The sequence below is a fragment of the Tetranychus urticae genome, chromosome 3 (assembly GCF_039701765.1).
Source record: "Tetranychus urticae isolate SD_2017Ah chromosome 3, NJAU_TeUrti_SD_1.0, whole genome shotgun sequence".
In the NCBI taxonomy this organism is placed as follows: Eukaryota; Metazoa; Arthropoda; class Arachnida; order Trombidiformes; family Tetranychidae; genus Tetranychus; species Tetranychus urticae.
This window is the reverse complement of record NC_142960.1, coordinates 11,217,349-11,229,984: the sequence shown is the minus strand read 5'-3', so window position 1 is coordinate 11,229,984 and position 12,636 is coordinate 11,217,349. Positions and strand designations below refer to the sequence as shown.

At 32.4% G+C, this 12,636-nt stretch overlaps 4 protein-coding genes across 4 annotated transcripts; 2 read left to right on the top strand and 2 right to left on the bottom strand.

The window, feature by feature from the left end:
• The first annotated feature begins 395 nt into the window (after positions 1-395).
• LOC107369496 (inactive selenide, water dikinase-like protein) lies at positions 396-2,390 on the top strand. The gene is made up of 5 exons (XM_015937458.3): positions 396-804; positions 947-1,200; positions 1,274-1,386; positions 1,445-1,635; positions 1,704-2,390. The coding sequence occupies exons 1-5, from the start codon at positions 504-506 to the stop codon at positions 2,099-2,101; spliced, it is 1,257 nt and encodes a 418-aa protein (XP_015792944.1). The 5' UTR covers positions 396-503; the 3' UTR covers positions 2,102-2,390.
• A 594-nt stretch (positions 2,391-2,984) lies between these two features.
• Positions 2,985-4,946, top strand: LOC107369498 (inactive selenide, water dikinase-like protein). The gene is made up of 5 exons (XM_089269259.1): positions 2,985-3,362; positions 3,514-3,767; positions 3,841-3,953; positions 4,014-4,207; positions 4,276-4,946. Exons 1-5 carry the CDS (start codon positions 3,074-3,076, stop codon positions 4,671-4,673), a joined length of 1,248 nt encoding a protein of 415 aa, XP_089125385.1. The 5' UTR covers positions 2,985-3,073; the 3' UTR covers positions 4,674-4,946.
• A 521-nt stretch (positions 4,947-5,467) lies between these two features.
• On the bottom strand, positions 5,468-7,876 carry LOC149093353 (uncharacterized). Its single transcript, XM_089269258.1, has one exon. It carries the CDS (start codon positions 7,753-7,755, stop codon positions 6,499-6,501), a length of 1,257 nt encoding a protein of 418 aa, XP_089125384.1. The 5' UTR covers positions 7,756-7,876; the 3' UTR covers positions 5,468-6,498.
• A 494-nt stretch (positions 7,877-8,370) lies between these two features.
• Positions 8,371-12,205, bottom strand: LOC149093352 (uncharacterized). Its single transcript, XM_089268536.1, has 3 exons — positions 11,565-12,205; positions 11,194-11,305; positions 8,371-11,131 (listed from the first exon to the last, which is right to left on the bottom strand). Exon 3 carries the CDS (start codon positions 9,633-9,635, stop codon positions 8,913-8,915), a length of 723 nt encoding a protein of 240 aa, XP_089124662.1. The 5' UTR covers positions 9,636-11,131; positions 11,194-11,305; positions 11,565-12,205; the 3' UTR covers positions 8,371-8,912.
• Between the last annotated feature and the right edge of the window lie 431 nt (positions 12,206-12,636).

The following is a 12,636-nucleotide window of genomic DNA, read 5'->3' as shown; positions in this document are numbered from 1 at the left end:
TTAATATACTCTGAAATATTACATGTAATGTATAGTTAGTTAGTTTTCCTGATCAGAAGTCTTAATTGTTTCTCATGGTAGGAAGAAGTGGAGCTTATGACTCGAAAACCGAATTATACCTAATTTTATCACATTTTTGCAATAGTAATTTGTTGTCTCTTAATGTCTTAATTATTCCGACACCAGCCACCTTCATCATCGAGCTAATATACTAATTATTAATGTACATTATTGCATTAGCTATCATATTAATTATTTAAAAAATGTGTTTAGTGTTAAATTAGAATTCTATCAACAGATGGCAATGTTAAGGGCATATTATTTCTTTTAACTTTTTTGAGTTATCGATATATTGTTTTATCTAATTTATCGATAACTATCGATATTTTTATTGTTATCGTCCAACTCTAAAGTACATCTTGTGGTTAATAAATGCTTTGTGTTGCATCAAGTTGATCAATTGTTTCAATTTGTTCATTTAGTTTATCTACTTCAGTTGCACAATGGATCATGGTGCTCACAGTGCTGCCTTGCAGGCTGTAGAGTTAGAAGTCTCTGGGTCCCCTCATATTGCCATTCATAAGCCTTTTGATCCTGAGGAACATAATTTAGATCCATCATTTCGGCTTACTAAATTTGCCGAATTGAGAGGATGAGGGTGTAAAGTTCCTCAGGAAACCTTGGCTCGGCTTCTTGAGGGACTGGACGAAAATCATACTCATCAAACTTCATCTTCATCTGCAACTTCATCGCCTTCATCTCCATCATATTTTATGCACCAACATATGGGATTGCCAAAGATAGGTAAAAAAGACATTGGAAAGCGATTTTAACATAACTGTTTATTGAAAATACTTACATTGCCGCTTTGAAACTTTTCTGTTCATGACATTTAATCTGCCAATCTTTTATGAAATTTCCAAATCTAACTTTTCTTTAACTTTAGGTATTGGTATGGATAGCAGTATAACACCAATCAGACATGGAAGTCTTTTGTTAGTTCAAACAGTTGATTTTTTTTACCCTCTGGTTGATGATCCTTATGTGATGGGAAAAATTGCCTGTGCAAACGTTCTCAGTGACTTATATGCTATGGGTGTTACTGAATGTGATAACATGCTAATGATCTTGGCTGTAAGTCAGAAAATGAGCGAAAAAGAACGGGATACAGTTGTTCCTATTATGATCAAGGGTTTTAGGGTAAATAGATGATTTTGCTTTTTGAACTGTTCATCAAAACATTATTTTTAATTTTGCTACATTACTCTTTTAGGATTGTGCATATGAAGCTGGCACAAGTGTAACGGGTGGACAAACTGTACAAAATCCTTGGTTGACCATTGGTGGTGTTGCCTCGAGTGTTTGTCAACCAAATGAATATCTTATGTGAGATGTTAAGCCAATCAATTTTTACGTTCAATACTTAATCGTTTTTTGTATTCAGTCCTGACAGTGCCATTGTGGGAGATGTCCTCGTGTTAACTAAACCTTTAGGAACTCAAGTTGCTGTTCATTCATATCAATGGCTAGAATATCCTGAACGATGGAACAGAATTAAACTTGTTGTCTCGGACGAAGACGTAAGAAAAGCATATCTTCGAGCAATGGACAGCATGAGTAGATTGAATAGAGTTGGTAAGTATTGATGATGATTATATTTCATTATACCTCATGTTGTTAATTTATAATTTTTATGTTTTTAGGTGCACGTCTTATGCATAAATATAATGCTCATGGCGCTACCGATGTAACAGGATTCGGCATTCTTGGTCATGCTCAAAATTTAGCAAAAAATCAAAAAAATGAAGTTTCCTTTGTTATTCACAATCTACCCATCATTGCTAAAATGGCTGCAGTTGGTAGAGCTTGTAGCAGTATGTTTCAATTATTACAAGGATACTCTCCTGAAACCTCTGGTGGGTTGTTAATTTGTTTACCACGAGAACAAGCGGCTGCTTTTTGTAAAGATATTGAAAAGCAAGAAGGATATTCAGCATGGATTATTGGCATTGTAGAGAAAGGAAATAGAACTGCTCGAATAATTGACAAACCTAGAGTTATTGAAGTGCCTAGTAAAGAAAAGGATGGTGAACTATGGTAAAACAAACAAAAATTTAAAAAATTCAACTGTTTGATTCAACAAAAAAGAAACAAATATTCTAATTACTAACTGATTGATTGTATCTTTCAACTTATATACTTTTTTCAATTCCTTTTTTTCGTAACTTTCAATTATCACAATTTCAATCATCATCTCCATCTTCATTTTATATTATTGAAGAAGATTGTATCTTATGATGTGAATTAGATAAACCTGGTAACAGAGTCTAATTTACTGATGCCACTCAACAGTGTTTCAATCTAAACTTCAATAAATATATATTTTCCAATCGCCTTCCTTTATTTACTTTCATTACAATGTAATTCTTTCCAAATGTTAGATATCATATCTATTATTAAAAATTGAATGCCACTGAAACTTTGCTTCAACAATTCAACTTTTTAAAATTGATCATGCAACTTTGATGCAAGCAGTTGAGCACCTAACAATAAAAAAGGTAGACGGATTAGTATGCTGTAATCGTCTAGCATCTATGATTTTTCTTAATCTGCAACATGAAATCAAACAACAAGATTGTAGACAGCAATAGTACCAATTAAAGTTGTTGATGCACTAGTCTTGGGGATTCCCATAAAATTGCGAGCTTGTTTTATACTAAAACGATTTTAAGTATTAGCATGTGTCCTTATTCGCTGTCTTAATACTAAGTTTCAAAAACAAGTCGCCTCAGAGCAATTTATTTTTAAAGTATTGCTTCTTAAAGCAGAGAAAGATGTGTGCAAGATTAATCTTTATGTAATCATTTTTAGCCTTTTAGTTTAATACGCATCGAGGGGAACTGCTTTTCCCTCAAAGACATGAAAGAGCTCGTGTTGGAAATCGTATTTAAACACCATCCTTGCTTCTTAATTTACCATTGTGAAGTTTACTTTATTAACTCTCAGTATTGTAATCTGCTTTTGTGTAATTTTAACGCCATAATTACTGAAACTACTGCAAGTTGGTTTTACAATGGATAATAACACTCTTGATTTGGCCTTGCAAGCCGTTGAACTAGAAGTCTCTGGACCTTCTCTTGATGCTGTTCATAAACCTTTTGACCCGGAAGAATATGGTTTAGATCCTTCATTCCGGTTGACCAAATTTGCCGAATTGAGAGGCTGAGGTTGCAAGGTTCCTCAGGAAACTCTGGATAAACTTCTTGAGGGACTCAATGACAATTCAACTCATCATACTTCATCTTCATCTTCTTCTTTATCACCCACTTCTACTCTAAAACAAACAAAACTTCCAAAAATTGGTAAGAAAAGAATGAGGATAACTCATTGATAATGAACTTTTAACAATTTTATGTCTATTGTCATGCATATTGAAAGCATGGCTAATAACATGTATCTCATTGTGTTTGTTTTAATCTTTTCGTCCAATATTCACTATTTCTTGAACTTCAGGTATTGGTATGGACAGTAGTGTAACACCAATCAGACATGGAAGTCTTCTGATGGTTCAAACAGTTGATTTCTTCTATCCACTGATAGATGATCCTTATGTAATGGGCAAAATTGCTTGTGCCAACGTCCTCAGTGATTTGTACGCTGAAGGTATCTACGAATGTGACAATATGCTCATGATTTTAGGAATAAGTACTAAAATGAGCGAAAAGGAACGAGATACGGTTATTCCTATTATGATTAAAGGATTTAGGGTATTTATTGATCATATTTATGAAACTTTTTGTCCTCATTTATCAGACGTATTGATATTGTTTTTGTGCTTAGGATTGTGCATATGAGGCTGATACTCGAGTGACTGGAGGTCAAACAGTTCAAAATCCTTGGGTAACTGTTGGTGGAGTTGCTTCAACTGTTTGCAAACCAAATGAGCTAATAATGTAAGTTATAAGATCACATTTTCAGTTTTGTTTGAAGTTAGCTAATTTTATGCAATACAGTCCCGACAGTGCCGTTGCTGGCGATGTCCTTGTGTTAACTAAGCCATTAGGGACACAAGCTGCTGTTCATTCATATCAATGGTTGGAATCTTATCCTGAACGATGGGATAGAATTAAGCTCGTTGTTTCGGACGAAGACGTAAGAAAAGCATATCTTCGAGCAATGGACAGCATGAGTAGATTGAATAGAGTTGGTAAGTATTGATGATGATTATATTTCATTATACCTCATGTTGTTAATTTATAATTTTTATGTTTTTAGGTGCACGTCTTATGCATAAATATAATGCTCATGGTGCTACCGATGTAACAGGATTCGGCATTCTTGGTCATGCTCAAAATTTAGCAAAAAATCAAAAAAATGAAGTTTCCTTTGTTATTCACAATCTACCAATCATTGCTAAAATGGCTGCAGTTGGTAGAGCTTGTAGCAGTATGTTCCAATTATTACAAGGATACTCTCCTGAAACCTCTGGTGGGTTGTTAATTTGTTTACCACGAGAACAAGCGGCTGCTTTTTGTAAAGATATTGAAAAACAAGAAGGATATTCAGCTTGGATTATTGGCATTGTAGAGAAAGGAAATAGAACTGCTCGAATAATTGACAAACCTAGAGTTATTGAAGTGCCTAGTAAAGAAAAAGATGGTGAACTATGGTAAAACAAACAAAAATGGAAAAATTCAACAGAAACAAATATTCTGATTACTAACAAATTAATTGTATCTTTCAACTAATAATTTTCTTTAATTTCTTTTCTTCTAAACTTTCAATTATCACAATTTCAATCATCATCTCCATCTTCATTTTATATTATTGAAGAAGATTGTATCTTATGATGTGAATTAGATAAACCTGGTAACAGAGTCTAATTTACTGATGCCACTCAACAGTGTTTCAATCTAACCTTCAATAAAATAACTTTTCTGCTTAAACTGCTTGATTATTTTAAATTACTTTATAAACGCCTTTCTTACGATTTGCGTAATCTAGCCTTGTATTTGACAGAGACCTTGAATTGAAATCTAACCCATTGATCATCATGAATCTTTGCTGGAAGTAATTGTAGTTAATTCACATCGAGAATCCATTCGTGTTTTGATTTTACATTAAATTGTCTTTTCATCAATACTTAGCCTTTCGGATGAAAAATCTATTGGGAAAAAGGTTTGATCCATTAGGTTTATTCCTCATCAGAATATGTCTGAGCTGGGTATTGAGAATTTTAATATAATAATTAGTTATAAAATTCAAGACCTGTGCGATATGAGCTACATTTAACTATAACTAATGAAGACTTGAAAATCGCTTGTCAAAGCTCTTGAATAAAATAGTTAAATAGCTCTAAAATGAGGTTTCATAAAACGGAAAGAGATGAAATCTTCGACAATTTGATAATTTAAGAATTAGTCATAATTTCTAGGCACGCTATCCATGAATAAAGAGCAAAATTGAATAACCAACTTTGATAAACCTTTTATTGCTTGATTTTAGAAGTGATTCATTTTATATTGGCTTTGTATTAAAATTCGAACCATATAAATGTGGATTGACTGAATAGTTAATAGTTAATATATTTGATTTGATATTTTCATTTAAAATTTAAACCTTGTATTAATGTTCCGGGATGAATTGTGAATGAACCAATTAGAGCCAAAATTTCATCATCTGCTGATCTTCACCACAGTTCATTTTCTTCGTCTTCTGTGGTTGAATAGTACTTTTAGATTCAAGCATCAATTTATTGTTCCATTTGATAACGATTCAATCTGGTTTAACTACTGATTTTGGAATGAGAAGCCACTATCGAAATTTATTATTGATACTGGATCATTTATAAAGCAAACTGATAGCGGTTAATATTTTTAACGGTTGTAGCTAATGTAAATACAGAATGCGATTAAAGAATACAGAATACAAGATTTGACTTTTTACACAATGATCTGTACAATTATTGTACCATGTAGCACTTCAATCATTCAATTTAATAACAGAAACTTGTCATGAATAGGATCACAGCTCAATGTTTGACAAGCAACTAAAAACAGCTTTTTGAGCAAAATTTAGATTACTTGAAGAGGTTATTGATGCAAAAATTATAAGTAGTTCAAATATAGTGTTGGATGAAAATTGTCCTGCTTTTTAAATGGAATGAGATATCTTTACTATGAATATGTAATTTATTGCAACTGAACTTATGATTGACAATGAAACTTATTAGCTGAGAAACTGGAAATAAACTAACTTATTCTAGACTAAAAGTAAAATCAGCATTATTTTCAGCATTATTGATGGCTACGAAGTCTTTCATAACCAAGTTTAATTGATTGAAAGTATATTAGACTCGGCGTGAGGACGAGTATTGTCAATAACTAATAGTTTTGCAGTATAAATACATTTTAAATTTAGTCTCATATTAAAGAGAAATGTAATGCGGACTTTTGCAATTCGCTTGAAAATTCGATAATCATGAAATAAAACAAATTATCATTTATCTTTCGGTTCCGTCTTAATGTTCACCTTCTCTATTTTTACACTTGCAACGTTGACGCTACTTGACTCAGTTTTTATTCTGCCTAAAGCAACAAAGATATCGCTATCTGAGCAAGCATCGTCATTAGACTCTCCTGTTGTTGAATCTGATTGATTTTCATTATGATCATCTTTAGCAACCTTATTAGGTTCACTTTTCTTTGATGTAGGTTCTTTCTTGATTTTAACAATAGGTTCACTTGGCGTGTTTGCTTTGGGAATATCTTTTGGTGAATTTGACTTTTGTTGATCAGATTTACTCGATAAAGTGGAGGATTTTTGTTTTTCTTGAGCTGATTTTGTTGGGATGGACTGATTTGCATACGGCTGAGGTTGCTGAGTTGGTTGAGATGCTTTAAGCTGGGCTCCGGATCTTTGCTCTTTAGATGCAGACGGTTCTTCTACTGGCGCTGTGCGTTTTCTAGCTCTCATTGGCTGTGGTCTTGATTGTTTAACTCCACTTGTAACTGGTTTTTTATTAGAATCATTATCTATCCTTGGTTTTTTAAATAAGTTAGTTTTTGTTTGTGAGAGTGGTGTTGATGAAGTGATCGGCGAGGAAATTGGTGGGTTAGGTGGACATGTCTTAGATGCTGGTCCAGGCCTTTTCTTGGTCAAATGAGTATTTGATTCAGTTATTGCTGGTGGGCGATAAGCGCTCGGTTCAGACTCGACACTTTCAATTATTGTGGTTGATAACCTAGAAGATGGGGAAAGAGAGACTGGCGATGTATTTGCAGGTGGAGAGGTTGGTTTAGATTTAACGACCCATTCAAGACGTTTAACCAAAAAAGAACGCTGATTGAATAAATCGTTTTCTTGTGCTCGAAGTTCAGCCAGTTGTGTTTCTAAATCTTTTCTACGGCGATAAATATCTTCTTCTCGTTGGAATAATTCAGCAAGTTGACGAGTCAGATAGGGTACATCGTTTGATGAGGGTGACGATATACCCGAAGAATGACTAGAGATTATTTGAGGGGTTGAATTGGCAGAAGCAAGAATACTTTTCAAGTAATCTCCACTAATGTCTTTAAATAATTCTGGATTGAAACTTGGAATTGGTGGCACTGATGATGGAGATGGCGATGTCACGGAAGATGTTGACAATTGAGTTGTACAAGGTAGCGATGGTGAAAAACCTGGATTAGGAGTACGATACACAGGCTCATTTGCGTCGTTCAATGACTTGCGAATTTTGTCCCTGACGTCCATGGAGTCCTTGGATAATCAGTTAAACTTCCAATTGTCACAGTAAATCAGTCAAATAAATGAAGAACAGAAAGCAATAAATTCCCACCTTTTGCATTTTATAAATTTGTCTCTTAGGTTACATAAACTCGTTATTGTAAAAAGGTGGGAAATTTGAAATTAAAGTATTAATAATACAATGCAATAAAATGATATGTAACCCATAATCCAGTTATCCTAAAATCTTTAGCCTCATGTACTATTTTCTTGATTGTAAAGTATTCATTGATACTTAAGTAATATAATTTTATAATAAGAAACAAATTACATATCAATTGTGCGTTTCAATTTCATAAATCATTTCAAAATTTTTCAATTAGTATGAATAGTAAATTTTTTACCCGAAAGTTTAACTAGCTTAGCGCACACTTTGAATAATATAATTAAGATTTTGAAATTTTAATAAAACAGGCTATTCCCTAAACAATTGATAATTATTTAAATTAAATAAAATATGGCTCATGAACATTAGTCACAGGCACCTAAATTTCTGTTTTGAAACACAAAAAAAGTCAAAATATATCAAGAGACTGAAAGAATTGTGGGAATAAATTATGTTTGCATCAATATAAGATCATATTTTTTGGAGCAGATATTAAACTTTAATTGTAAACATACTAGCAATAAGTAGGAAAATGATGCGATATTAGAAAAGCGATGTGAATGTAATTGGAATCTACATTGCTTAGCGAGTTTTAATTTCTAAGTTAACATGATGATGATGATGATGACGATGAAGACGATGGAAAGTAAAATGGGAAACAAATATGCAAAATAATTTCTGAATTGGGTTTGCACCATTCACTTAAAAATTATTTGTAATTTAAGGAGGACTTGATTGATCAGTACATTATAACAGCCAGTATAAGTTCAACGATTATACTCCTCGTTAATATATCGATTCCTCGATTAATATTGGCATAAACAAGTTGGAACAGTATTTAACATATAAATTATTTTTGTAAGTCATAGATGTGAAAAATGTCCAGCATCAGATGTAGATGTGAATTGATGAAGGAATAAAAATTTAACTATAATTTAAATTTGCTTTTTGCACTTGATAAATTTTATTCACAACACTATGGCTTCATTAAATTAACTCCTAAATAGTATTTTCTAAGTTAATCATCTGAAACACTAAGCTTTGCTTCTTTCCTTTGATTCATCAGTTCAGCCTTTTCCAAAGGAGATCCATCATCCTCAAATAGGTCATGTTGCCATCTAAAAGGGGATTGGCGAGGCTTTCTTTTTCTTGATACTTTTTTCCCATCAAGCTGAGATTCTCGATCATCATGTTGAAAGTAAGATGGATTATCCCAGACTATTGAGCGACCTTTCGAGCTTCCACTTGAGATTCGTGATGATACAGGCTTCATGGTTTCATTATCAAAGTTTACCTTTCTTGGTTTGCCGTTCCTATTGCTATTACCCGTAGAACTTGTTTGGCTTGTAGTGACTTGTTCTTGACGATTTGTTGACTTAGATCGATTGTCTATATCACTCTTTGATCCTCTAGGACGGCGATTAAGAACTGGACATCGTCTTCCGAAAGTAGGACTTCTTTTCTTGTAGATATCATAGTCATACTTTATAGGTGTCGGACTTCTAGTTAAACTTCTGGTTAAGCTTCTTCGAACCTTTTTCTTTTTCTCTGTGTAGATGCTAACATGTTTAATAGTGGTTGATGATATTGCTGTACCAGTTACTGGCACTGGAGATGATGATGATGAAGATGATAATTTGGCTGAACGAGTTACTGGTGGTGAGCAACCTGGATTGGGAGTGTTGTACACCGGATCATTTAGATCATTCACATGTTTCCGAATTTTGTGTCTGGAGTCCATGAGCTAATTATTTATAACCAGTTTATTGCAAATTGTCACACTAAACTGGTGAAAACAAATGTTAAACGAAACAAAAATTGAGACAAATTACATTTTTTTTTATTTTTTTGACTTTTATTACTCGTCTAACCAATAGAGGACTCTGGAATAGAGATAATGTATGAAAATTACGCGGCTTATTTGAAAAGATGCTAGTTTTGGTTCATTTGGTTAATAGTTTTTGACAAAAGACGATCAAAATTGATAGAAATGATCAATGAAATTCAACTTAAAATCTTCAAAATTAAGTTAATTAAGCAAAAGTCAATACACTTTTAGCTATTAACTAATAATAACTAAAAATCGATGATAGCTTTTCAAACTTCACCAAGCTAACATAACAATTCACTTTAATCCAGAATATCAATTCAACGAAATCTGAAATAAGACTAAAATTCAGATCTCAGACATAACGATCATTTTATCTGTATCGATCTATGAGCACTACTTTCAATGAAACATCAATAGAAGAATTAAATGGTTAAGTTGTCGATGAAAATGTAAGGATTAATAATTAATGGCAACTATAATGGTTTCATCTATTAATTACGGTCTATTTTTGAAAACAATAAGGCGAAACTTCACTTTGTATATTTACCTATTCATGTGAGGAATTTAACATTTTTAGGATGAATTTGACTTCGACTCCAATGAACAAGTTCGTTTTTGGCAATTTTAAGCAATAGATTTTCTATAGGATAAAAGTTTATTGCTTGTCTTGATTTTGTTTTATTTGAGCCAATAATCGACTTCTATCCTGTATTATCCACCGTTACCATAACTATCATCTTTCGGTTCATCTTCCCATCATCATTCAGGCGTTCAAGAAGAAAAAAAAACAGATCTTTTTGTGGGTGAACAATGCAATGAAAAACAAAAAAAAAACGTTTTTTATCATTTTGTTTCCTTCATTCTTCCTGTCGATTCAATTACATTGTCCTAGGACATTTTTTGCCTCTTAAGCTTTTCCATTAAATTTTGTGTCCATTTTGAGTTTCTTTGGGACTTTTTTGCTCTTTGACTTTCTTGGGACAATTATTTTTAAACCATTTTGTCAAAACAAATGAACGTTTATCAAATGAAAGAAGAAGTGAAAAAAATACATTTCTCTGGACTCAAGCCATTGGTAATAATGGATACACACACTGGAATGAAAATTGTCCTCTTTTTTATGCTTCTTTGATCACTGTTTCCATCATGTTTTGTGTTTCAAGATGCTTTGCTCTAATTTAGTTTTATCCTGGAATCGATCCAAGGTCACTTCTCAGATGGTGAAAATAAGAAAGCCAAAATGGAAGAGTTTTTTTCACACTTTACTCTGATAGCTTCATCTTTTGCCTCATATTGCCAATAATGAACTGTTGTATACCATATCCCAGGGTTTACTTGGTGTCACCTCAATAGCATAGTCAAAAAATTTTAGATCCAGAAAAATGAGAAGCAAAAAAGTTCCAGGCCTGTGAAAATTGCATTTTAGATGATGATTACATTGAAGATAGAGCTCAGTTGATGATATTACCTTTTTGCAGTTCTTTTGCGATCAAACAATCAAAACTTTTCTTTCTTGTCCGTTACTGCATTTTTCACTATCAGTTACAACAAATTTTGTTTTGTTACTGAATGTAAATAAGCTGTAGGAAGAAAAAAAGAAAAAAATAAATTACTGTGAATTCTGTGACAGATAATATTTCTTCCATAAAAATAATATATACACAACCACACATTACAATGCTTAATACTTCTTGATTTTTCACTTTCAAAATATTTTTAATATATTTTCCACACTCTCTCCAGGGGAATCAGTTTATATAAATCTTTTAAAATCATGGGTAGATTTGGGTAAATACATTTCTCGTTATATGATCATTCTTAAATTACTATTGTACTCACCTTTAAAAAAACGAGTCCCACAAGGTAAGTAAATAGAGGGAGGTAAATGAAATAAATATACTCTGGCGATGATATTATACATAAATAAGAGAAATATAAGCCATTTGCAGAGAAAATCATTTTTCCATTTCTATCCAAGAATATGTTCGATAAAACTAAACGTTTACCATTAAATCGTATTCAATGGATCAGTTTCATTTCATTCCATCATTTTCCTCTTTTCCTTTTCATGCAGTCCTTTAATCGTCTTTTTGTCATCTCCAATATTGACAATATGAATCCGCAAAATTAGACCAAGAGACGATTTTTTCCCAATATCTCAGCTTGTGTACGATCATTTACGATTTTGTTTTGACCACCCATTTTAATCTGTTTTAACGATCCAAGAGTTTTCTTTCCTTTCCAAGTAAACGTCCATAAAAATCACTTGAGTAACATTATTAATGCTGATACTTGAACCTTGTCGAGCCATTAGACAATTTGAACTTAATTTATCACAATTAACTGAAACAAGGTAAACAAATGATGATGAAGAATATTAATTTAAATTAAATAATCCAAGTTTAACAATTAATAGAAACAAGTCAATTAATGAACAAAAGATGTAGTTATAAACATGTTACAAAGATCACATGGGATTGCAAAAAAAGTGAGGGAAAATTTGACTCATTAATCTTGCCTAAAACTAGCGGGTTATTCAATTTGTTTAACAAATTGTTGACAGAAAAAATAATAAGCTTAAACATTATCAATATTCAGCTGAAATGAATAAAATGAAGGGGAAAAAAGTAAACAATCAATACATTGTATTAATAGCAAGTTTAGCTTTTCAAGTAAAATCAAAGGATAAACAGTTAAAGGATGGAGATCGGAAATTTACAGGTTTAATGCACATCCGATTCAAGTATTGATCACTTGATTTTGAGGAGAAAAACTGTTCATCATTTAAGATTAAACGGAAATACATTAACAGTAAGTTTTACAATAACAAAGTACAAAATGCTCAATTCATCAGATAAATCCGTAATTTTAACCCTCCAGGCCTCACCTATTATAATACTTTTCAGTGCAT

Coding starts and splice junctions, on each gene's coding strand:
- LOC149093353 (XM_089269258.1), bottom strand. CDS start 7,755: ATGGACGTCAGGGACAAAATTCGCAAGTCATTGAACGACGCAAATGAG.
- LOC149093352 (XM_089268536.1), bottom strand. CDS start 9,635: ATGGACTCCAGACACAAAATTCGGAAACATGTGAATGATCTAAATGAT.